Source organism: Acinonyx jubatus, chromosome F2 (assembly GCF_027475565.1).
Source record: "Acinonyx jubatus isolate Ajub_Pintada_27869175 chromosome F2, VMU_Ajub_asm_v1.0, whole genome shotgun sequence".
Taxonomy (NCBI): Eukaryota; Metazoa; Chordata; class Mammalia; order Carnivora; family Felidae; genus Acinonyx; species Acinonyx jubatus.
Window position 1 is genome coordinate 11,212,281 of NC_069394.1, and position 26,652 is coordinate 11,238,932.

The window sequence follows — 26,652 nt, forward strand, 5'->3', positions numbered from 1 at the left end:
AAATACCTATTTTTTTTTAATTTTTTTTTCAACGTTTTTTATTTATTTTTGGGACAGAGAGAGACAGAGCATGAACGGGGGAGGGGCAGAGAGAGAGGGAGACACAGAATCGGAAACAGGCTCCAGGCTCTGAGCCATCAGCCCAGAGCCCGACGCGGGGCTCGAACTCACGGACCGCGAGATCGTGACCTGGCTGAAGTCGGACGCTTAACCGACTGCGCCACCCAGGTGCCCCGAGAAATACCTATTTTTATTTGCTTTTAGCAATTTAATCTCCCTAAGGTCATGGAACACCTGTGAACAGGATAATTTTTTAAAATTAAATTTTGGTTTGGGAGGCTTGAGTTTTAAAACAACATTTTATTCCCTGGGTGGGCTTAGAAAGAGTCACCTAGTCTCTCTGAGCCTTCGTTTCCTCAGAAAGGAAAGATTGTGATAATATTTGGGCAGCTGGGGGACTCAGATGGAAAGTAGTAAAAATGAAGAAAATAAAAGGTATTGTTTTATTTTGGAATAACATTCATGCTATCTGATGCCCCCTTTTCTAAGTGAACATCATTAGGTTGGTTGCTGCTCCTTAAGAAACACCCGTTGGCGTCTTTGGTAATGTCCTTTTATACACCGGACACTGAAACCATCTTCTCTGTATACGGACAGCAAACAGCGCCCGAGCTGCATTTTGGTCAAGTCTTGCTCCACATTTCCCACATTGCAGTTCTTAAAAGAATCAACATCTAGTGTTCATTAACAGAGCAGTGGTTTCGGGCATCTCCATTGTGAAACCTTTTTCTCCCTGCATTCCACGTGCATATACATCCATACACACACATGATACATACTCTTCTGTGCTCATCCTGTATAATTATATGGCATAAAACAATGCAAACAGAAGTTCTAATATTTGTCTTCCCACACCACAGTGGAATACGTTGTGTGCATTCTGGGGAGATCGCTGATCCAAAGAACTCGTCTGAGTGGAAGGGTTTAGATCTGCGTCTCCCTTTTCTTTTCCTTCGCCAGTAGCACCCCCAGCCATGTAAAAATTGTCCTTGCTAATTATATGTCTCGTGGGAACCTTGGAAAAAAAAATCAGAGTAGTGTCTGCAAATTCTAGCTAACGTTGGTTGAGGGCTTCCTCTGTGCCAAGCACAGCTCTGAGCACTTAGTTTATGTAGATCTTCTCACTTAATCCGCTTAACTCTGTCAGGTGGGTTACTGGTGAGGAAACTGAGGCATAGCTGGGTTAAGGAACACGCCCAGGGCACTTAGTTCATAGTGGAGCTGGGATTTGACCCCAGGCAGTCTGGCTCCACATTCAGTGCTCTTAAGCATCATGTTTAAATTCCAGCATCTAGTCAGTTGTTACATGACTCTGCATTTTAGATAAAACCGTGTGGCTCAGCGTAAAAGACCACAAGCCACCAGCAGCATATTTTGAATCACCAGGTCAGGACCCAGACAGACAGTTGAGTAGGGCACTGCAGCACCTCGGGACTGGTAGGAGGTTAAAAGTCTCTAACTAGCTCAGTGGTCCCTAATCTGTTCGCCAACAAAAACGCCTGTTCTGTTCTGAGGTAGGATCCTGATAAATTCTAAGAATCCTGAGAAGATGGGACTCGGGAAACGCCCTTTCCGGTCTAGGTTTCAGTTCTTTTAAGGGACTCTCATTATGTTATAACATGGAAATGGTGTTTGCATGACTATTTTTTGGTCTTTAAATACCTTGTTGTACCTGTAATTATTATTTTCCCAAGAGTGGAGCTGAAATTGCTTCAAGATGAAAGCATGGCGCTTGTGGGTGGGTGTGCTACTCCGAACTTCAGAGCTGCAACAGAAATTAGAGGTTCACAAGGTAATCGCTGTGATTACAGTTTTCTTTTGGGCCCCAGACAGGAGCTCTGGAAACACAATATTCTACTAATTTCTTAAATGTACAGTTTGCAAGGCAACATGGAAATTACTGAGAGTATGTACTGTTTCTCCCTCATTTTCTATGAGAGTTAACATTTTACCGGGTCTTTTGCAATTACCGAGGAAAAAGGAGACATTTAATGGCTTCTGAGACACTGTTAAAAGACTTAAAACATGGGACGCCTGGGTGGCTCAGTCTGTTGAGCCTCCAGCTTCGGCTCAGGTCATGATCTCACAGCTCGTGGGTTCGAGCCCCCACGTCAGGCTGTGCTGACAGCTCAAAGCCTGGAGCCTGCTTCGGATTCTGTGTCTCCCTCTCTTCCCTTTCCCCACTCGTGCTCTATCTCTCTCTGTCACAAAAATTAATGAACATTAAAAAAAAATTTAAAAAAAGACTTTAAAAATTTTAATACTAAGTCAGCCTTATAATACTGTATTAGGAAATTATTTTACAAGAAAAAAACCCTCCAAAGAGTAACAGTAACTGGGGTAGCCACGGCTTTTAAACACCTCTGTGTACTTCTCTACACTTTGCATTTCTAGAAAATTCCTAACGTTATAATCCACGTAATTTTACATTCTATGTAGTGTGGTACTGCATAGTGCTTGCACGCAGTTCGTATTAGATGCTCAGTAAGTGGCAGTCTTTTATCCTTTCTAATTGTTGCCAATTAATATGTTTTAGTGCCCACACAATAAGCCCTCCAGTTTGTGTCATGTCTTTCTTTGCTGTTTCCCTGTTGTCAGATACCGGTTACTTCTAGCCTTTTATACCGTAAAACCTGGTCACGTGTTTTCTCACGAACCGTGAGACCATGACCGGCGCCGAAATCAAGAGTCAGACGCTTAACTGACGGAGCCACCCCGGTGCCCCTACAGTTTGCCCTTGAGGTCAACTGTGACCATCTCTCTGAAGCCTCTTCATTTGTTACTTTTATCACCTTCTCTACTTACTATTGCTGTATAAGGATAAAGGGACACTTCTATATTGTTTCACTTCCAATTTAAAAATCATTAGTGTGCTTGAAATTATTTGCGTATATTTAACTACTTTCAATTTCTCGTGTTGTCTTTTGTCTTCCTATTCTGCTAGCTTTCTACAGCAGAAGAAGAATTCCACACACTAATTATAGATGTCAACTTTGTTCCCTTTTTTGTTGTTGTAATTAGTTTTCCCTCTTAGTTCATCTTGGTTTTGTTAAAAATTGATTGCAGTCATTTTTCTTCTCCCTGATAGTGTCTGTTGTCTGTATTGGAAAATTATCAGACCTCTCCAACTGATACACAGTGTATCTTTTTTGAGGCTTAACTTTGTTAGACTTTTTTTAATAGAGTTTCCTATATTGATGTCCCAACACACATTGTTCCTATAAGTGTGCAAAAAAAAAGAAAGTATTCTGGTTTTAATTATTAAGTTATTTTAATTGAGAAACAAGTTTTTATTTTTCATTTTTTATTTAAATGTTTTTTTTCCAACGTTTATTTATTTTGGGGACAGAGAGAGACAGAGCATGAACGGGGGAGGGGCAGAGAGAGAGGGAGACACAGAATCGGAAACAGGCTCCAGGCTCCGAGCCATCAGCCCAGAGCCTGATGCGGGGCTCGAACTCACGGACCGCGAGATCGTGACCTGGCTGAAGTCGGACGCTTAACCGACTGCGCCACCCAGGCGCCCCGAGAAACAAGTTTTTAAAAAATATCCCAGGCTTTGATATTCTGTTGTGCATTGGGTATCTCCAAAAAAGAGATAGTTAGCATTTAGTATTTTCCAGGTCTGTAGCAAATTATTTTCTCCCAAAAATACTTTCTCCCATCTCTCTAGAAACAGTTTCCTACAGATCACAGCGTGGGAGATGCCACGCTAATTCACTTGGTTGTTTTTCACCTGCTCAATTTTTTCCTGAGGCAAATGTGTAAACTAGAGTGTCTTGATCTCCTCTGCAGAAAGACACAGATCCTATTTAGAGTTAGACCTTACAGAGTAAAAAGCCTGATTTTGCCATTTACCAGTGTCTTTGGCCCTGGACACTTGCTCTGACTTAAATCTGTAAAAAGGCATTAGTAATGCTCATTTTATGTAATTGATAGAGTCTTTGAATACAAAATTCAGGATGTGCTTTTCATAACATTTTTTTTGGAGGATAAGGGATATACAAAAAAAGGACTCAGAAGTGGCTAGAATTAGAATCTGAGACCAAAGCTGTGATTTATCTTTTAATTACATAGAAATCTTAAATCCCCTAAAACCATTCACTGTTGATGCCAGTTGTGTTACTTTAAAAAAATAAAACCGTCTTTCACTGAAAATTTAGCATGCTGAGAGAGTTGAATAGTAATGTCCCTAGGACTTGAAAATGTTTGATTTTCAGAGAATTAGAGCCCTAAGAGATACATACGGACCAGTTTTCTAGATTGACTCATGAGGAAGCTGAGAACCTGAACGGCCTGAGGGACAGAGTCAGATTTACATGTCAGGTGACCAGGGTCCTACACGGGGTTCTCTCTGCCCACGAGGAGCCTGTAGGTGTCGTGGGCACATGCAGCCCAGGGCTGGGGACTGGAAGCTGGCCTACAACAGGGGAATGAAAATGAATACATACGTAGTATCTTAAAAGATTAACAGCTACCATTTGTTGGCAGTAGAAACGTAAGAAAAAAAGTCCTTGTGATAAGTGCTCTCGTGGCACTAGGGGCTGAAGAGATTCTCAGCAGGAAGTGGGTAGAGGTTCACAGAAGAGATGGTAAAACCCAATCTTCAGGTTGAGTGTGAGTTTGCAAGATTGTTAAGAAGAAAAGGCAAAGGACAGAAGTATTATTGAGAAAGGAGAGAATTGTAGCCACTGGATTGGCATCTCCAGAGTCAGACCCAAAAGGGCCTCGGTATATTTGAGCATCATTAATTTGGAGTGTTAGGAATTATAAAGTGAGTGGTCCAAAGACAAACAGAGCCTGCAACAGTAGTGTGGGGGGAGGCGGGAACGGGTTTTGTGCTGGGTTGACCCTTTATTCTAGGTCTTGAAGTGAAGGTGACGCCATCAGATTTGTATTTTAGAAAGGCTTCTCTGGCATCAGAGTGGTGGGTGAGGGTGGGATCACTGGGAGACTGTTAAGGGATCTGGCTGGGGCATGATCACATCCCATGGTAAGTCAGGAGGCTTCGGGATGGGTTTAAGACCTGTCACAGAGGTGGAACTGGTGGGATGCCTGCTGGTTACAGACAGTTGGGCCAGAGGGATGTGACCTTGAGTCTGGCATCATGATGCCATCCATCGAGGTGTACTGAGCAACTGTGGAATGGGAGGAGGAAGCATTTCTGGAGGAAGCCTTAAGTCTGGGGTGTAGTCCTAGAGTAGGAAGTGGATTGAGTCACGACAGAAAGGCCAGCATTTACATTAGCGAAATACCCAGCCTGTTGGCGCTTCCCTTTCCAGCCTTGCTTCTTTACCTTCCATTTCCAGTACAGCCAGACTGATTTTTGTGAAGGTCACGACCTTGTTGTTCTAAAACCCGGTGGCTCTGCCTTTAACCATTGCTTTGAGAATAAAAACCACAGTCCATACGTGGATTTTCCTTCCTGCGTGGTCTGGCCCCCGTCCATCCCTTTAGCCTCCACGTGGCTTTGGCCGCCTGGTCTCACTGCTGCTCCTAAACCCCAGATGTGTCTTCTCAGAAATGCTGCTGTGCGCTCTGCTGTTTCGTGTCGTCCACGTTAAAGAAGAGAATGGTTTTGTCTGTGCCAGGTATCCCCATATCTAGTATGGACCTTGACACGTAGGAGGGGTAGGCAGCCGTGGATGGATAAACCCAGTGTGTAGGTGTTCCCGTTCACCCCGTCACACTCCTCAGCGTGGCTTGAGCACCCGAGTGACCTTTCTGTGGGCCACCGCCAGATTAGAAATGCCAGGGAGGGAAGCTGTCCCTCTTTTCAAAATCAGCTCCTGTTTTCTTTGCTGACCCCAAGGATAGATGAGTCCTCCAGTTCCTCCCTTTCGAGGACTTTCCTACCAGTCACTCCCACTGGTGTTTTTCAGTCAGTCACTGATGCACCCAAATGCCCCTGGAGGCTTTCCTTCACAAGCCTGTGCGTCTCTGTATGGTGTTGTGAGTTCCTGACACTAATCGTGTGCGCAGTACTCATGCCAACAACCCGTTTTCGTGAAGACGATGCCCGCCGTCGGGCGTGTAGGTCCTGCTTGGCGAAGCCTGCAGAGGCCCCTTCCGGGACGTGCCTGAAGCTCAGTGGCTTCCACAGCCGCACTGCGGTTTTGACCGGCGCCCACAGTGCCAAGCACAGCACTCAGCGGGTGGACCGACACGAAATGGTCGGTGGGCAGCGCAGGCCTGACCTGCTCGGGGGGCACGGCCCCAGCGGGCTGCAGGCTGACTTCCCCCCACTTCACCTTTTGTCCCCCGGCCCGTCCTTAAAGAGCTACTTTGTGCGGGGTTTCAAGCACAGCACGGCCGTCAGCTCCTCTTCGGCTCCTTCACAGAGAATCCTGGAGTGGGAAGGAGACGGGTTTTGAAGTTGCCTCGCAGTCTGGTGACCGAATCCCTGGCTGGTTTTTTTTAAGGGCCCCTCCGTCCCGTGGACTCCACTGTGTCAGGTTGGAAGGTGGGAGAGCGCAGTGCTTAGGAGAACAGGCTTTAGGGATCCGGAAGGCCCAGCTTTGAATCCTGGCGATGTCCCTGACTGGCTGCGGGATCTAGGGCCATTCTGAGCTTCAGTGTCCTCATCTGTAAAGTATGGGTAACGGAAGCCGCCTTGAAGGTTACTGTGAGGACTAAGTAAGATGTATATAAAACATGTTCATGATATTTTCATCATCGTCATCAGCATAGGGGACAGTGGAGGCGAGAACAAGCAAATACAGGAACCTGTGGACGGGGAAAGAAAGGAAGAGAAGAAGGAAACACCTGTCTGTGCCAGGTGTTGTGTGAGGAAGGCATGAGTGTTCGAGGATGACTAACCCGAGCACGGTCACACAGCCGGGAAGTGATGCGGGGTCTCCCTGGGCTCAGTCATTGCCTGTAGCCGTCGTCTCACACTTGCTCTCAGAATGGCTCCTCCCACGACTAGGCTCTGCTGCTTCTGGGTCCACGGAGAAACACCTGGACCTGCTGACAGGTGGTTGCTAAATGCTAGGATATCTGTGGGCACCCCTGGGGGTAACTCGTGCGGATGGTGTGGGGCCGGCAAGGACTCTAGCTGTTCGGGGCAGAGAATGTGCTTCTCGGAGAAAAGCACAACTTGGCTTAGCCCTTAGAGATGGGTTAGGGTCTCTGTGCAGAACGTACGCAGTGGCTTAGCTTTTTTCTGATGACCAGTCTGACGTTAAGGGTCTTGAAGGAGATCTGCTCCCCTTTTTTTGTTCACGTGGCTGGATCCTGACATCTGTGCAGGAGGCAGAGTGGGTTACTGAAATGACTACTGAATTTGGAAGTGAGCCAGGCCTTCCCTTCCTGGGGGTGGCGGGGGGGGGGGGGGCAGCCGTTTCCCTCTCAGGGTCTGCTTTTCCCATCGGTAAGAGGAGGGGACAGTGGGGGAGGGAGGCAGGCCCTTCACCCTGCTCAGCTTCCTCTGCCCACGTTACATATTGGACTTCTCTGAGGCTGCCTTTGCAGCCTCAGAGTGGTCAACTGAGGGGAGTATGTTGCATCGAGGTCCCTGGCCTTCACGGAGAATATCTGATGATTTCATCAAAACCTCATAGATGTGATTTAACTTTTGAGAGACAGGGTGAGCCCTGGGGAGATAGGAAATGAGTATTTATACATGCCTCACCCAAGCAAAAAATAAGTACTGCTATATTTACATTAGTTAAGATGATACTTCTTCCAGTAAGGAATTAACACTTAGGTTTTTAAAATAAATAGCTCATGAGAAATAAATAGTAGCATTTTGTGTCAATCTTGTTCTAATACACCTTTAATTCTAGATCCTTTTAATATAGAGGCAGATTCACTTGATGTTATTGAACCCCTACACTGGGCCTGGCATAGTCCCTGCCCTAAAGATGTTTACACACCTAATGGGTAATTTATGCATACCCAGGCAAGTGGACTTTTGTGAGTTACAATTTTATGCAGTACCTTTTCTTTGCATTGGAAAGTTGATAGGTTGGAAGTGTTTTCGTGCATGGAATAAATAGATCCTCAGATTCGGGCAGGAAGTATTGCCAAAGGTGATAGATTGAATGTTTGCTACAGATCTGAACTGTGAAGGAACTTTCAAGTGGGGCCAAACCTGAGTCATTTATAGCATCTACAGATTTTGAGCATCTGTGGGTGAATTCCTACCCCATTCCACCCTTCAGCCAGAGGTACAGTAGAGGACATTAAGTTTCTGATTGAAATCTGTATGAATATGGGAGGATCGGAATCTTAAGGCCACCTTTTATAGTCTAAAATAGCACAGATAAACACTTCTGTTTGTGGATGATATGTCAACTTTCCATTTTTCGGCTCAGTGATGCAAACCGAACTTTATTTTAAGTTGATCGTTTCCCCTGTGTAGCCGCCTCATCCAGCTCATATTAATCTTGAAACTAACGATAACATCTTCACCGTCTTTACCTCTTCCTTTCATATATGCTGCTGCTGCCGCCGTGCCCCCTTCCCCTGTTGGCAGCTGCTCGGCGCTGCTTTCTGATTGAACCTCATCCTAACTGCTGGTGTTGTGTAGCTGGCACACAAGGTCATTCTCGACTCCCCAAGTTGACAGGGACTTCACTTCCAGCATTTGAGCTGGAAAGGAAAAACGCTGAAAAGAAAGAGAGAAGGAGCAGCAGGCCAAGCCCCTGTAGTTCTGGAGAGGAGCTTCGAGAATGGGATTTCAGCAGCTGTCAAAGCTGGTGGGTTCAGAAAGATTGCAGATATGGGTGTAGACATGAGTAGTGGAGAGTGTGGGAACAGAAGTCCCGGGGCAGTAGGGCTGGGTCACATAGGGCGTTGCAGGCAGTGTAGGGGACCTGGATGTCATTGCAGGAACAGGGACTTCATTGACCCTTCCTCGTGTGTGTGTGTGTGTGTGTGTGTGTGTGTGTGTGTGTGTGTGTTCCTTCAATTCAGCAAATTCTAACTGAGCATCTTTTTTTTTTTAATTTTTTTTAACGTTTATTTATTTTTGAGAGACAGAGATAGAGCACGAGCAGGGGAGGGGCAGAGAGAGGAGGAGACACAGAATCCTTAGCAGGCTCCAGGCTCCGAGCTGTCAGCACAGAGCCCAACACGGGGCTCAAACTCATGAACTGTGAGATCATGCCCTGAGCTGGAGTTGGACACTTAACTGACTGAACCACCCAGGTGCCTCTCACTGAGCACCTTTTTTGTACAACATACAAGTATTGTCCTTCCAGACCTCTTAGTTAATTGAGTAGGGAGGAGACATGGGCGCCTAAACACCTGAAATACAAGGTAAAGAGTAGAATGATAGGAAGTGTGGGTAAAGCCCCAGGGTAGCAAGCATCAGTGGTCTTTGCACAACTCCCTTCATCAGTCTCATTTAAAGCAGTGCCAGGCTCCGTGTGCACTCCTGCCAAGGGATCTGTCATTGCCATCTTGCTGTGGCAGGGAGAAGGGAGGGAGGAGCAGGCAGCTGGGGAAGCTCAGGTAGATGCAACATTTGCTTGGCACACCTGACCGGTGCCTGGCTCAGAGCAGTGTTCAGTATGTGCCTAGCACAGTTACTAGATGAGTAAGTAAATGATACAAAAACCCCAGTTGGATGATCCTCAGAGCACATACTCACTCACATGGTTTGCCTGATCCCTCTTCTTTTTGGAGCTGATGGGTAGTTAGTTTCCCTTGTCATTCTCCTCTGGCACCTTTGTTCACAGTGCTCTTCATTATGTCATCAGATTACTCTCGGGCTTATTCCTGAGTCACATTATAATTGCACACGTATGCACTCTAGTGTATGGGGCCTTACGGTGGATAAATGATGAATGTATTGATAGGCTGCAAGGCTGCATTCTGTTTTGTTCTCTGAGGCCTTATGCCTACGTTAAGTAGGCATCCAGCCTCTCGGCTAGCCTGAGCACTTTGCTCCCGGGTCCTGCCTCCTTCCTGCAAGGTCGCCTGATTGCTCAGGAAGCTGAAGGCCTAAGCAGTCAGGTATGAACCAAAATTAGACCAACAGAGTCTTCCCTTCCTTTCCCTATTACGGGAATCACACATGAGAGCATTTGCTTTGTAGTGATTAGGGGACAAAAGCATCTATTAAGATGCGTTTTTGCAATTACGTCTGCGAATGTGACTAGAAAGTGATAAAATGGAAACAGTCCCCTCCCCCCCTTTTTCCCAAGGGAACAAAAATTCTTTTCATTGAAGAAATCACGTTACTGGTAGGGCTACTTGTTCCAGAGATGTTTGGCTCTCACTGCTCCAAACATTTCAGGAATTTCTCTGTAGAAACACTTTCAGAGGTTAGGGTAGCAATAGCCTGCTCTGCATGAGGCTTTGCGCCAGCCACTTCCAGGTGTGCACTCGTACACTCAGCGCTCACGTCCACGGAAGGTAGGTGTGGGCCATCCACGTCGGCGTATCCCGAACAAGCTCTGTGCTGGTCATTTTATTGATGGACTACTGTTTCTTTTTCTTTTTTTTAATAATTTTATTTTTTATTTTTTTAAATTTACATCCAAATTAGCATATAGTGCAGCAATGATTTCAGGAGTAGATTCCTTAGTGCCCCTTCCCCATTTAGCCCAGCCCCCCTCCCACAACCCCTCCAGTAACCCTCAGTTTGTTCTCCACATTTATGAGTCTCTTCTGTTTTGTCCCCCTCCCTGTTTTTATATTATTTTTGTTTCCCTTCCTTCATGTTCATCTGTTTTGCCTCTTAAAGTCCTCATATGAGTGAAGTCATATGATTTTTGTCTTTCTCTGACTAATTTCACTTAGCATAATACCCTCCAGTTCCATCCACGTAGTTGCAAATGGCAAGATTTCATTCTTTTTGATTGCCGAGTAATACTGCATTGTATATATACACCACATCTTCTTTATCCATTCATCCATCAGTGGACATTTGGGCTCTTTCCATCCTTTGGCTATTGTTGATAGTGCTGCTATAAACATGGGGGTGCATGTGTCCCTTCGAAACAGCACACCCGTATCCCATGGATAAATGCCTAGTCGTGCAATTGCTGGGTCGTAGGGTAGTTCTGTTTTTAGTTTTTTGAGGAACCTCCATACTGTTTTCCAGAGTGGCTGCACCAGCTTGCATTCCCATGATGACCACTGTTTCTTTTCTGTCATAAGTACATGCATGAGATTTAGCTCCAAAGACTTCTGCTTAATTTCAGAAAATCCCATTTATCCAAAATGAGAACAGTGTTTCCTGTTTGAGTATATTGAAGAAAGTGCCATAGACTTAGAAAGTAATTCCGAAATAGAAAATCTTAATGAATAATAACAATAGTATCACTGTTGCTCATTTAACATAAGTATATCATATGGCAATAAGGTGTTTTTTAAGAAAGTGGACAGAATAAATGTTGTAAGGCACAAAATGAACTTGGAATGTAGAAGTTCTGTCTCTCCCAAACCGTTCCTTTTGGTACCCTCCTTTTGGTCTTAGCTCTTACACCTTGCGACTGTCTATACACGTCACACACCCATCCATCTAAACCTGGGCTATTCAAAACCAGTAGGGGAAGAATTACAGACGGCCACGTTTTCTGAGTCCAGAACTTTATTTCGTTCAGCCATCTTCAAGGCAAGCCCTGTGGTACGTACTTTCCTGTTTTGTGGAACCGTGAATACTGAGGAATTCGTTTATTCAGTGATTTGTTAACTTCGTTTCGTACGCATTTTTGAGCATCTGTCACCTGCTAGGCACGGGGAATGGGCATTTAGCTATGAGCAGGTCACACAGGCCCTGCCTTCATAGAGCTTTTCTGCAGGGAGATAAATACAGTAAAAACAAACAAGTCACAAACGGGATCATTTCAGGATGTGGTAGTACTATGGAAAAGCCAGCCTGAGTGTAAAAGAGAGTAACGAAGCAGGCTGAGGGGGTGTGCTGCTTTAGATTGACCATAGAAGGGCCCTCGGAGGAAGGGGCGTTTCATCTGAAGCCTGTGTAAAAAGGAAGCCAGTCAAGGGAATTGCTTAGGGAAGAGCATTCCAGGCAAAGGGGTCAGCTAGAGCAAATACCCTGAGCTGGGAGCACGTGTGGCCGGGTCCCCGTGCGTCTCTGAGAACGTCCGTTGTTGCACTGCTGTGACAGAGGGATGCTGCCTGTCCTGGAGGGGTACGAAAGGCTCCATGTCCTACCCTGAGTGGCCTCAGACTCCTCAAGAATTTTGCATTCTCGTGTCCTGTTTGTGTAATGTTTCTGAATTCTTCTGGCTCCCACGTAAGGCCTCTGTCGGCATGGCTTCTCTGACAGTGTCCTTCAGATTTGCAACAGCCTGTGTCTTCTCTGTGAGTTTAGAGGACCGGACCTGTTAGGGCTGTACATGAAGTAGCCGTAAAGAGTCTCCATACCCAGGTTGGAAGTATTTCCCTACATTATAGACGCTGCTATTTAGTAATGTAGCGAATGTGAGGTTGCTGTATTGCAAAAATTTGGATAGGAAAGGGACTTTCCTGTTGTTAGAGATCAGAATGTTCTCCTGGATTCCTTTATTTGTTAATCCATCCTCCCTCTTTCTCTCCCCCACACACGTATCCTTTTGAGTTGTTCAACCTCGGATGCATACTTAGAAATGCAGGTACATATTTTAGCATTGGGAAATACAATAATTTTATGGTCCACTTATCTGCCACTCTTCTCTTAGCCTGTATTTAATTGTACGCATGTGACATTTGAAAGGATGTCACTGCACATGTTGCTTGTCTGGCAGTTGAGGGGATGGCACTTTGTAGCACGTTTAGACGTGTGCTGTTCTGGAGGGGAGCCCTGTCTGACGCAGTGACAGTGTCCTCTGCTCTTAAACACAGGGCCTGTAAAAACGCATTTTACTTGGCTTCTTTCTGCCAGTGGCCAAATCCTAGGGTGTAAAAAGAGAAGTGTTAACCCAGATTCAACTCTGACTGTAGCTGTCAAATGCGGATGTTATTAATAACCTTTAAATTACGTGCGTGAACTTTGAACCCTGTTAGTTTAATAGACGAGTTGGTAAAACTTCAACATAAATTCTGAGACTTTTCCCGAGGAGGGGGAAATAAAAAGGAAGCAGATAGTTGGTCTTATAAAATGTTAGACTGGAATCTTCCACATCCGTGTGCTCACTTGGGCTCATTAACTCTCTAACTGTGGAAGGACATTAAAGCCCACTCATTAATTCCTCTTTGAGTAGACCCATCTTTTTGCGGTCATCACTCCCCAAAGCTGAACAGATACGTTCTTTGCTTCCAGAAGCAGGATTTTTGTTCCTTTCTCAAAACCAATTAGGAAATGGTTAGATCCAGGGGGAGCATGGACACACATTTGTGCTGCCGTGGATGGGTGGTGTGCTTGAAAAAGCCTAGGCTGGTTCTCTTACTTAATGTGCCACTTGGCAGGCAAACTGTTTATTTCTCTAAAACCCCAGGGTTTTTCATCTGGGAAAAAAAAAAAAAAAAAAGATAGTAAGAATATAGACAAAAAATAAATGGCAGCTATTATTGGGATTATTTTTTAAATGTTTTTCCCACAAAAGCAGTTCATCAGAAGATAAACCCATTAGATTTTGTGTCTTAAATGCATGGTTATTTGTACTTATTTGCATTAGTTTCTTTCCCTGGAAGACTCTTAACATCCTGAATAGCTTGTAATTTCTTAACTCATTTGTCTCTGAAAACTGGCAGGTAGTTCCACTCCTACCCCCCTTAACATGAGGCTCTATTTTTATTTTATTTTTAAATTTTATTTATTTTATTTTATTTTTGTTTAAAAAATTTTTTAATACGAAATTTATTATCAAATTGGTTTCCATACAACACCCAGTGCTCATCCCAACAGGTGCCTTCCTCGATGCCCCTCACCCACTTTCCCTCCCTCCCACCCCCCAACAACCCTCAGTTTATTCTCAGTTTTTAAGGAGGCTCTATTTTTAGATGCAGTTCATCCCAGACATCATGGGAACGCAGAGCTGGGTGCTGTTGGGAGGTCAGGTTCTGTTGCGAGGACCTGAGCTCAGACTCCCGCTCCGCCACCCAGGGCGAGTCAGACTTTCTGAGCCTCTGTGTTCCTCATCTATAAAACAAATTTGATAATAGTACTGCTTTCATGGGGTTTTGGTGAGAATGACATGAGGCGGTCCGTGGCAGCCTCAGCACCCTCTGTGCCACTCTAAGCACTTATTAAAATGTGAGTTCTCTTTCCTCTTTTCTCTACAGTACAAACCTCAACTCTGTGAAATAACTCAAACTTTGTCTCTTGTGAAACTGTCTAGCAAGACACTGTTTCCTTAAGTGTGGAGTGCAGTATCATGGTGTTACAGGAGATGGTCGCAGGTACAGAACGGATGAGCATTTTATCTTTTTTTTTTAAGTTTATTGAGAGAGAGAGAGAGAGAGAGAGAGATGGGGAAGGGCAGAGAGAGAGGGAGAAGGAGAGAATCCCAAGAAGGCTCCATGCTACCAGAACAGAGCCCTGCGTGGGGCTCAGACTCACAAACCATGAGATCATGACCTGACCCAAAAGCAAAAGTTGGACACTTGACCAACTGAGCCAACTGAGCCCCCAAGTGAGCATTTTATAGAGAGAGTCACAGTGATCTTTAAAAAGGGTATCTTCTGTTAATGGTGAGTGACCCTGATTTTCCACTTACTACACTTCTGGACAATGTAAAAGATGTGAATGGGCTTAAAGAAAAATATTAAATAGAAGTGCAGGTGGTAAATGGCTGTGACAAATGTGTGGAGGTGGGACATAAGCAATGGGCGTGGTGGAGGGTAGCGGTCAGACTTGGGGTCTGAAAACTCGGGGTTTTACCTCAGCGTCTCATTAGGTTTGAGATACAGTAGACGTTAGCGTGAGATGTGACTCCAGCCCCTTCTGGCTGTGTGACTTTGGACAACTTAATTAGTCTTTCCCTCTCCCTCCCTTTCTGCAAATACTTATTGAAGGCCTATTTCCTTATCTTAAAAACGTGGATGCTGCTTTCTGGGGGTTTTGTAAAGATGCAGTGCAAAGGGAGAAGATATTGGAAGCATATGTATCTTACCTACTTGGTACGTCCACCATACCAAGCTCATACCTGGTGTAGCAAGTGCTCAGTAAACTTGGGTTCTTGTGTTACCCAGGACTTGTGTTGCAAGTGGTAGAACCCCCACTTCAGCCAGCTTGGGGCAAAAATATACTCAGTCTCCAGGAAGGTTAGCAGTGACCTATGCCTTGGGTGCAGCTGGAAGCCAGGACTCTGATGCCACCGGGACCCTCTCCAGCTCCTGTGTCTGGTGCTCTGTGTGTGTCATCGGTCCATCCGTCTGTCCAGATTCCTCACAGATCAAGGAACAGAACCACCGGCGATCACCAGGCGCCCCTCCTCAGAAGGGATCTGCACACTGAGGTCCCTGTTTCCCAAGCCCAGAAATCCTGTGAGAGCCTGGGCCCAGCACCGGTCAGGTACCCACCCTGCCAGCCACCGGGGTCCAGAGGACTGGAGCTGAACGGAAGGGGCAGCGCCACTTGAGCCACAGGTTTAGAGTGACAGGAAAGACCGTCTTGCAGGCCAAGGGCGTTATTACCTGCTGCCACTGCATTTACCCTTTTCATCTCTTTGTGCGACTTTCAGGGGTAGGAGTGTTCACCCTCTGTGGCCCTCGGTTTTCTCCTCTGAGGTTTTGAGGTTTAGATGATGTCATGGATGTGAGCATACATTTCATGGTCTTAAATTTTATGTGCCTAAGTTCATTATTATTGCTGTCACTGCTCATGCCCTCCAGATTTTGACACACCATCCAGGGGCTCCCAGTCTCTGGATCGTTGACCCTCAGGGAAGCAGAGAGGAAGGTTTAAAGTTGTTTTAAGAAGTTAGGTCAGCATGCCATATACATTTCTATATTGAATACAACCCTTTTTAAATTTGATTTTGAATTGAAATACACATTATGAAAATGCATGTCCTAAGTGCACAGTCTTCCCGAACAGAGCACAATTGTGTGTCCAGTCCCTGGATTAAAAATCAAGTCAGTCCCCTGGAACCACCCCACCCCCGCAACTTGTAGCACAAGTAGATGATGTAGATGTGTTTATACACCATCTAAGAGATCATTTAAAAGCATTACCAGCATCATGGTAGCATTTTCCATGCTGTGCTTTTTTAGCAAGCAGAATTTTAAAATACAACTGGCCTTACGTCATAAGTTTTTTAATTTTAAAAGGAATCCTCAGGGGCACCTGTGTGGCTCAGTCGGTTAAGCATGCGACTTCGGTTCAGGTCATGATCTCACAGTTCGTGAGCTTGAGGCCCGCATCAGGCTCTGTGCTGACAGCTCAAAGCCTGGAGCCTGCTTCACATTCTGTGTCTCCTTCTCTCTCTGCCCTTCCACCACTCATGCATGCGCGCGCTCGCTCTCTCTCTCTCTCTCTCTCTGTCTCAAAAATAAACATTAAAAAAAAAAGTTTAAAAGGAATCCTCAGGTCACTCTCATTGCGCCCTTTGAAATGTTTTCTTCCTGGCTGCAATTCCCATCAGGTGATAAAAATGTGTTTGGTTCTCTTGGATATGTGTCATTCACGTCTTATGCCTTTGTCCCTTCCCGGGTTGCACCTTCTTCCAGTGAAAACCAGTCTTCCCCTATCTTAAGTGGCTTGTAGTTTCTTTCCCGTGCAGAGCTTAGTGTGAAAACCGACTGACTCCCATGCTGTCCGCTTCCCCCAACACTGAGCTTTGTGGAACGGCTCTTTTTATCCCCAAAACAGGACTCCTCAGATCATGGGCACTGCCGGTCTCTGAAATGGTTCCCTGTTCGTAAATATGTCCACTTGCTACCGCTGTGGCGCTCCACAGGATGAATGTCATCACGAGTGAGTTTTAATTTGCCAAATTTTCCAACATCTTCTCCCCTCATTTTTCTCTTTTAGGCTCTAGACCAAGATAGAACAGCCTTACAGAAAGTGAAGAAGTCTGTCAAAGCAATATATAATTCCGGTCAAGGTAAGTACTTTCCAAAGCAGACGGCATGAATTATATATAACGTTTGCAGTTTTCTCTGTTATCTGTAAGATGTTACGTTTATAGAAGACAATACAAAAGAAAAAATAAGGTCGAGGAAGTTCCATTTTTCCCTTTTTTTTCTGTTTCTTCTGCATCTAAACCGGTTAGTGTTTCCAAAATAAAACAATGAAAGAACATTAGTTGCAGTGGATTTTTAGACCCACTGGACATTTAAAACCTTAGCAGGTGTACAGGTAATTTAGCCACAGGTGACATGTGAGATAGGCAGCATCTGTTTGTGTAGCCGATCAGTTCGTAATTCAGGGGTCTCTGTTAAACACGTGAAGATCGTTCTTTCTGCAGCGTACCTCTACAACATTTGGAAATCGGTGTGAGTGCCGGGGAAGGGGGCGAGGCTGAACTGAGACCTGACCAGATCTGCCAACCAGAGTCTATTCTTGGCCTTGAAGTCGGACAGGTGCAGGTTTGCACCCTCACTCTGCCTCTCACTAGCAGTGTGACCTTAGGCTGGTTACTTCACGGTTTTGAACCTCCATCTTCTCTTTAAAGCAGAGATTGTGGTATTTTTGCAGGGTCGTCGAAGGGAGTTAATTAGCTAATATCTTCACCTCGGGGAAGTTCAGTAAATGCCATACATTCATATTTTATATAAATTTTATATTTTATTTATAGTCATACTCCTAACTGTCATAAAATTACGGAGTAGAAAGGAACACTGAAAAAGGAAAAACTCGACTGTCAGATGCTTTATGGGCCTCCTCTCATCAGAGCTGGGAATCGGTAGTCTCAACGAGCTGGAAATCTAATTGTCTCTTGTCTTCTTCAAAGCCCTTGGGCCTGATTGTTAACACATTCTGTATCCTGATTCCCTGACACCTCTCTAATTTCCTTATTTCCAATAAGACACAAACTTCTAATTAAGACAGATGAATAGAGAATTGTCTAGTTATATAGTGATGTTTTAACTGTTTAAATGTTTCAAATGTTTTAAATCTTGGCCTAAATTATATAACTTCTGCCTTAGCTTCATTCTGATTTACCCCCAAAATGTGGCAGCCCCTTTGCAGGTATTCGCCCTCTGGGGGGAGGTGGATGGGGGGAATAACGAGGAGGTGGCCATGGGGAGCTTCTGAGGTGCTGGTATTGTTCTCTTTCTTGATTTGGGGATGATTACGTAGCTCAGTTTATTTTTTGATAATTCTTCACATGCTACACTTAAGGCTTACATACTTTTTGCATGGATGCAGGTATGTTATGCATCAGTGAAAGTGTATGGAAAACGGATACACAGGTAGGTTTATTGAAGCATTGATTGTGATCATCCGGATTTGTGGTGGAAAAACCAAAAACAAATGGGGACTTAGGATATCTATTTCATAAAATACAGTTTTTGTGAGAAAGAAACTCAGGTAGCGTAGATCACTAACTGTCACTACTTGTTAAGTAAATGACTTAACTTCCATGGATCTTAAATTGCTTCACCATAAAATGAGAAAACAATCATCTAATTTGCAGAGCCTTGTATGGATAAAATGAGGTAATCTTTAAAGCCACCAAAAAACTTCCTGCGCGTGGTAGGTGCATCGCACTTGGGGAAAACGACAAGCAGATCGGTGGCATGGGTTCCTTCTCTGGGTTAATTCAGTCTTCTACAAAGAACACAGGGCCCGCCCGATTTCCTAAAGAGCTTAATGAGCCAGTATCCGCCTCAGGAACCAAGTGTCAGTTCTCCGTAATGTTATGGTGTATGCTTGAGGCCCTCAGCTTGTGAGCCACCGAAGAGAGACCTCCGATTTGCAACGGAGCATCGCTACCATATTTGCTCTGCTGGGGGCTCCACGTAACTCCTTTTCTCCCCAGTGTCCTTGCTCAAGACGCGTTCCCTCTGTGTGCCACGGTGACCACAGTCACATCCTTCAGCAGCTCACACAAGGGCTCTTTTTCTTGGTAGGGATGTGCTTCATCTTGTTCTTGAAAGGGCTTCCTTGGTCACAGCTGACCTGGGTATGGCGGGTGGGAGAGGCTGTCCGTGCATATGTGTAAGGTAGAGAGTTCAAGGAATATGTGCAGTCTGACTGCCACTTCCTCCAGGAGATTGTTCTCGCCTTTTGAATGGGGACCTCAGCGTTCTGAGTGTGACCGCTCCTACCCCTCGCTGGGTGAGGGGTTCCCCTGCGTACTTTGCCTTATGTCTCTACCATCTAATAGAGTAGCTTCTAGTCACATAATGGCTTTTTAAATTTAAGTTCGTTAAAATCAAATAAGATTTAAAATTCAGGTCCTCCAGGCTCAGTAGCCACGTTTTGAGTGCTCAGTAGCCACAGTGTGACTGACAGCTACAGTATTGGACAGGGCAGACCCAGGACATTTCCATCATCACAGGAAATCGGTTTGCAGCAGGAGGAGAACATACACCCCATCGTATTGTGACTGTTGATCGGTCTCTCTGGCATTGGACTAGCGAGTGTCAACCCTGACTTTTTTTTTTTAACTTGTTTTATTTTTTATTTTTTTTAATTTACATCCGAGTTAGTTAGCATCTAGTGCAACAATGATTTCGGGAGTATCCTTAGTGCCCCTTACCCATTTAGCCCAGCCCCCCTCCCACAACCCCTCCAGTAACCCTCAGCTTATTCTCCATATTTATGAGTCTCTTCTGTTTTGTCCCTCTCCCTGTGTTTGTATTATTTTTGTTTCCCTTCCCTCATGTTCATCTGTTTTGTCTCTTAAAGTCCTCATATGAGTGAAGTCATATGATTTTTGTCTTTCTCTAATTTCACTGAGCATAATACCCTCCAGTTCCATCCACGTAGTTACAAATGACAAGATTTCATTCTTTCTGATTGCCGAGTAATACTCCATTGTATGTATGTATATGTGTGTACATATGTATGTGTGTGTATACACACACACATGCACACACACACACATATATGTACCACATCTTCTTTACCCATTCATCCATCGATGGACATTTGGGCTCTTTCCATACTTTGGCTATTGTTGATAGTGCTGCTATAAACCTGGGGGTGCATGTGCCCCTTTGAAACAGCACACCCGTATCCCGTGGATAAATGCCTAGTAGTGCAATTGCTGGGTCGTAGGGTAGTTCTATTTTTAGTTTTTTGAGGAACCTCCATACTGTTTTCCAGAGTGGCTGCACCAGCTTATATTCCCATCAACCCTGACTTTTCATTAGAATCACCCAAAGAGCACTTAAAACACAAACACAGGGGTCCCTTGGGTCTACACACCAAGAGCTGTTCTAGAGTAAGGCCCAGGTATTGGGATCATAATAAAATCACTTCCCAGATGATGTGCAGCTAAAATGGAGAGCTTCTGCACTGGCCCATGAACTGCCTGAGGAGGGTTGGTGCTATGTCTTTTATCTTCATATTTTATGTGTTTGTCACCAAATACCGTTTGTTCAACAAACATTTATTGAACACCTGTTCCATGATACCATTCTGGGGGGTGAGTATATTAGACAAATCGGACAGAATCTCTGCCTTCATGAATTTTACAGTTCAGTGGGAGAGATACCAGAAAGTACTTATAATTTAGAAACTGGAAAGCTTACAGAGAGGGACCTGATATAGTCTGACAGGGTGCTAAGGGGAACACCTCTCGGAGGAGGTGACATTCAAGGGGGTTGATGCGTACGAAGCTAAGCTGAACAAGCCTCTGAGGTAGGCCTACCATTGTCCCCATTAGATCCCATTTTATAGGTGGTGAGGCTGAAGCTTCAAGAGCCAGACTATCTTCTGCAAGGGGCCACACCTAACAGTAATGGAACGAGGGTCTAGCTGATTCCAGCTTTGTTGTGTACGGCCACCCTGTACCTGTCTTCTACCTGACCTGTGGTTAGAGGTTCAGCACATGGGGAATGAATTGCTACATGTTGGCTAGATGCGTCCCTGAGAAGCTTGCTATGAACGACTGTTAAGTGTTTAATCATGACTGTTCACAAATGACTCGATGAAATGGAACCTCCCAGCAGTGTAAATCCTGGGGTGACTTCGGTAGTTCCTGGAGAGGGGCCACGGTAGCAGTTGTCATGCCCATGGCTCGGACGTGTGGGGATAAAAACTCAGACCTCACAGACTGCTGGGACCTGATAGGGTTGCCACCATCACCAGTGAGCATAGTACACTCGGGTTTCTGGTCAGCTTGTGTGGGCAGCGCTGTGACATTTAATTCTTAAAAAATAGCTAGATGAGTAAAACAGCGGTGTTGCAGATCTTTCCATGATACATGCCCAGTGGAATCCGGGCTATTCCCATCCGAGGGCTTTTGGCCTCATCCAAAGAAGCCACAGAGGCTGAACCCTGGTATCTGGTTCCCAATGTGTTTTCATCATTTTCTTGTTTTCTCACAGTGCTTAAGTGACATGAGACCCATCTGATGTTCTTTAAGGTTTTACAAAGCATTTCTGTATTTCTGGTTTGAGATGACCAGCCACCCCCACCCCCACCCCCACCTCCCCCACCAGACTGTGGAAGATGCTGAATATCTTGGAGGTGGTCTTGCATTTACAATGTAGTTATTATGTTTACGCAGAACCTTTATCAGTATGAATTGGAACACAGCATAATAAAAACAGAAATTTTATTGGAAAAACAAGTTATCTCCCCAAAAGCCTTTAGTTTGAAAATGGCTTTGGGGATTTGTCTCTTTCTCTTACTGTCCCTGCTGCGTATGAGGCCATTTCAGAAAAACAAAAAAAACAAAAAAACTGAATTCTGTGAACTGCTTGGATCAGGGGAGAATTTTCCAAGCCATTTAACTTTCCTGTATTGTTCCTAAGTTTTGAAGTGTTGACATTATTAATCTGTGAAGAATATTGTCATTTAGAAAGTTTGCCTTGGTGTATGTGTCCCCCCCCGCCCCCCACCTTTCCTGTCTCCTAATGTATGTTTAAAATAGCTAGTAGTTTCTTGAACAGTAGAGGTTTTAAAATATGTTGCAGGGGCACCTGGGTGGCTCGGTCCTTTAAGCGTCCGACTTCGGCTCGGGTCATGATCTCGCAGTTCGTGGGTTTGAGCCCCATGTCGGGCTCTGTGCTAACAGCGCAGAGCCTGGAGCCTGCTTCCGATTCTGTGTCTCCCTCCCTCTCTCTCTGCCCATCCCCCACTTGCTGCGCACACACACTCTCTTTCTCTTACTCTCTCAGAAATATTAAATGAATAAACTTAAAAAAAAATGTTGCAATTTTTGACAGTTTTTCCTTCCAAAGATAGAGCCTAATTCACTTCCCTGGTATGTGTGCCAGACTTACAGCTCTTTTGTAATGAATAGAATGTGATGGAAGTGATACCATGTGATTTCCTAGGCCAGTTCATAAAAGAGCTAGCTTCCGTCTGGGTCTCCCCACCGACTCCACGTTTGCCTTGGAGGAAGCCAGCCACCCTCTTGTGAGGCCACTGGAGTGACTCTGCCAGCCCCGGGCAGGCCTTCACTTGCCTGCTGACACGTCGCCTCAATCTTGGTACAAGCCCCTGGGTCAGGGCAGTAGACGTTGGACTGGCCTTCGTGAGACTTCTGCCCTTGCAAACGTGGGTTTAGGCGTGCAAATCCTAGGCTCAGTGGAAGTCAGTGTGTGTCTCTTGAGAAAGACGAGCTCACTGCTCATCAGTGCTGTTAAAAAAGCAAACTGAAATATACTGTACTTTCATAAAAATGGAAGGAGGCCGTGATTCCTAGTAAGCATGGGTGCGCCTGGCCTGTCGTTCCGTCAGTGACTTTGTTGGGTTGAATTTGTTCATCTTTTTGAATCAGATGTATTATTACACGAGTATACTTTTCCTTGGAAGTAAAGACCCCAGAATATTCCTTCTCCTAGTTCTTCTTCTATGATAAATTTTTTTTCACAAATCCAAATGTGGATTTTATCATTAAATAGTGGCTTCCTTAAAATTCATGCCAAGATATATTTGGAATACGTTTTAGCTTATTAGTAACACATTGTGCCCCCTAGAAATATACAGCATTGTTAGTCTGAAAGTTGGGACTCTTAAATCCTTTAATTTTAGCGAATAAAAAAATGACAGTGGTATGGAATTCAATTACAAGCATATGATATGGAAGCCTTATTTCCAGTGTATGGCTACGTTGTCATAAACAGTTCCATACTTGAGGGGAAAAAGGCAGTTTTCTCCCTTTTCAGTGTAGAATTATGAAGTGAGTAGTTTTATAGGAACATTTGTGTTTTCTAACGCAAAATTAATGTGTGATGTTCGCCCCAGATTTTCATTTTGTTAATTTATCTATTTTAAGAAATAGTTCAAAGCGTATGATGAAATCTAAGATTTTAAAGGTAAAGTGCTAAATTCATCAGTGGATAGGAAGTGGATAGCAAGTTCATTTTAGCTTTTTTTAGCTAACATTTTGTCAAAGGTATAATGCAGAGTGAATCTAGAATTGATAATTAAGTTTGGTGTCTCACCATTGTGTCATATAATGGTATTTTTAATCCTGGAGTGTTTCTTCAGTGTGAAGAAGTTTCCTAACTGGAATAGTTAAGAGATGAAATGGATTAGAATTTTAATAGAAACGTATGGAATCATAAAATGTCAAAAGGTATACAGTAAACTTACTAGTAAAGAAGTAATTTTAAGCCCCCAGAAGTAGAAGCCTTTAGACTGAAACTGTAAATACCGTTTGGTAGTGATTTAAGGCAAGTCTAAACAAATTACTTCCGGCCTGCAAGGCATTTTGTATTTGTGTGGGTCCATTATTACTCCTTAAAAGGTGAAAACAAATTGAAATAATTAGTTCCTTCAAAAGGGTCAAGGAAGGAAGCTTTTTCCTAAAGGAGGCACACTTATCCAGGAAAGTAGTACTCCTCAAAGTATGTAGGGATAAAACTGGGGGAATTTTTTAAACTGCATTTAGAAAGTTGAAGTTTCTTTCCAAAATAATCTCAGAATTCCAGGCTCTTTAAGAAGGTCCAATTTTCATATTCAAGCTGTTGCCTGAAATATTCTGTTACTTGAAATCAGAGGCAGGGGGCACGGGGCATGGAGGGCAGGTGCACACACTTCCTTCGTTTTGCTGTCCTGGAAGGAGTGCTCTCAAAATGAGGTAGTTTTTTATGATATATACGCTCATTTTGTGGGAGCGTTCTTCATGAGAAATTAAGTCATTTTAAATAAAACTGGGAGTGCTCGGGGCCCCTGGGTGGTTCAGTCGGTTAAGCGTCCGACTTCAGCTCAGGTCATGATCTCACAGTTCATGAGTTCAAGCCCCGCGTCGGGCTCTGCGCTGACAGCTCAGAGCCTGGAGCCCACTTCAGAGTCTGTGTCTCCCTCTCTCTCTACCCCGCCCCCACTCACACTCTGTCTGTCTCTGTCTCTCAAAAAATGAATAAAATGTTAAAAATTTAAAAAAAAACAACAAAAAACTGGGAGTGTTCATTCCCAACGAGTGCTTCAGATTTTTTTAAAGCCTCAAGCTGAATAACAAAAATACTGTTAAAGGTAAATATAAAAACATATTCTTACCTTAATAGTCGACTTTTGTAGAATTAAGAAATTATAGCTGACGTTTGTTGCCAGATGCCTTATTATATAGATTTATGATGTTTCTTAATTGTCTCACCTGTCCTATATGCAAGACGTTATTATCCCCACTTTGGGATGAAGTCACCTAGTTTGAATTACCTACACAGCTAGTAAGTTTACATTTAAACCTGGTTTAAATCATTTACACAGCTAGTAAGTAGCTACGAGATTTGAACCGTAGGTCTTTGGTAAGTGACTGCTGCCGTGGGCTGGGGCTGTGAGGACTCCCAGGAGTGCCTCACCTGTGCAGGGGGACAGGCCAGTAAAACAGGCGGTCGTCCTAGAGCACGAAGGTACTAGATGGGTCCCTCAAAAAGAGGAGCAGCTTCTTTCACTTTAAATGCAACCTGGACCTGGCACTGACTCACCACAGTCTCGTCTTTCTTCGCCCCTCACTGCCGGTACTAGGGCCTCTGTAATTGGCATCACTTAGGAACGACTAGGGAGGCTCGCAAACCAGCATGTTCTCTTCCATAGACGAAACTGCTTCCCGCACCCCCTTAGTGACTTATTCTCGAATGGGTCACATGGATGTGGGGTCAGATGCTGAGTCAGCCCCTGACTGGTTTGTCAGAGAATACTTCGAGCAGTTTTTTCTTCATTTCTGGAAATGGAAAAATAGTTTTTCAACCTCATCGGACGGTCCTGAAGCATCACACAGGTCATGCAGGTCCCTGACAATGGTGACCGCGATGACGACTTCATCCTCCTCAGCTTGAGGCTCTGAAATAGTAGGGGGAGTCCAAACAAAATCTGTCCTCTTCCATCCACCACCGCACGGATGTATCCAAGCTGCTTAGCTCTACCCCCGTTCGCTCCCTACCCCCAAGCTTCAGTTTCCTCCTTTCTAAAATGGGACCATAATGGCTACTTTGTTGCACACGTTGGAAAGAACATATTAAAAATATTTAATATGATACTAGAATATATTAATCCATGGTAGTTAAAATTACAGTCAGCTGCAAAAATTTAATCAATGCTGGAAAAATTTTAGCCAGTATTGTTTCAAATTATTTATTCCTATATTCTGTCTCTTTCTTTCTTAGGCTCAGGTTACTTTTGTGTTAGACCGCTTAATGTTCTCCCACAGGTCACTGAGATTTTATTTTCAATCTTTTTATTCCTTGTGCTTCGGATTAGATAATTTCTTCTTTCCTGGCTTCAAGTTTATGGCTCATTTCTTCTGCAGTGTCAGTCTGCTGTTAGTCTCATCCAGTTAATTCTTATTTCAGATACCATATTTTTCTAGTTCTTGGATTTCTGTGTGGCCTTTTTTTTTTTTTTTTTGTAGAATTTCTGTCTTTCCTAGAGTTCTATTATCTCTTCACCCATTTATCCATCTTTTCCTATAGATTCTTGACCTTACTTGTAATATTTATTTTGAACTTGTGTCCTAAATCCAACATCTAACTTGTCTGTGGTTCCATTTCTTTTGACTTTTTTTTTTCTCTCTCTCTCTTGGTGTTTTGCTACGTTTTTCTGTTTCCTTGTGTGTCTAATAATTTCTGTTTGCATGCTAGACATTTGAATTGTATGATGTAGAGACTCTGGGTTCTTTTATCTTCTATGAAATGTGTGGTGTTTTATTCTAGTACCTGATTAGATTTCTGGTGATGACCATCACCTTGATCTTACGTTAAGTTTATCTTAGTTTTGCTTATAGTCCCAGGATATAGCCCTTAGTCCTGCAACATGGCCCATACTCTCATGGCACCATCCATCCAGGCTTTCAGCCCAGAGTGTTTACTAAGCCCTGGCTAACTTTGTGGGATTTGAATTCCAAACTCTTTCCTTAGCAATGGGAAGTTGCTGGAATCTGCTTAACTCTTCAGATACTGTTTTCTGCTAGGCTTTTCGAAGCATTTGCAGTTCTGGGCAACCGGGGGTTGAATTTGAGGGCTTCCCTTTCTGTGACTTCTTCTTTTCTTGGATTTTCCCCCTCAATTGCCAGCTGCTGAAGCAATCTCAAACTCTGACCTCTGACACCTCAGCTGAGTAAAATGCCACTTTGTACTTGAGTTCAGTTCTCCTTGCCCAACACGGACTAAAGTCTGCCTTTAGGAGAA

At 44.2% G+C, this 26,652-nt stretch overlaps 1 protein-coding gene across 5 annotated transcripts in view; it reads left to right on the forward strand.

The window, feature by feature from the left end:
* Positions 1–26,652, forward strand: part of ASAP1 (ArfGAP with SH3 domain, ankyrin repeat and PH domain 1) — a 340,823-nt gene that overhangs the window by 178,686 nt on the left and 135,485 nt on the right. For 3 of the 5 annotated variants that reach the window (XM_053208331.1, XM_053208336.1, XM_053208333.1), the window contains one exon: positions 16,931–17,003. The exons of the other annotated variants lie outside the window; for them this stretch is intronic. In XM_053208331.1, coding sequence (XP_053064306.1) covers positions 16,931–17,003 — 73 coding nt within the window. The remainder of the gene's footprint in view (positions 1–16,930; positions 17,004–26,652) is intronic. 5 annotated transcript variants of the gene reach the window in all.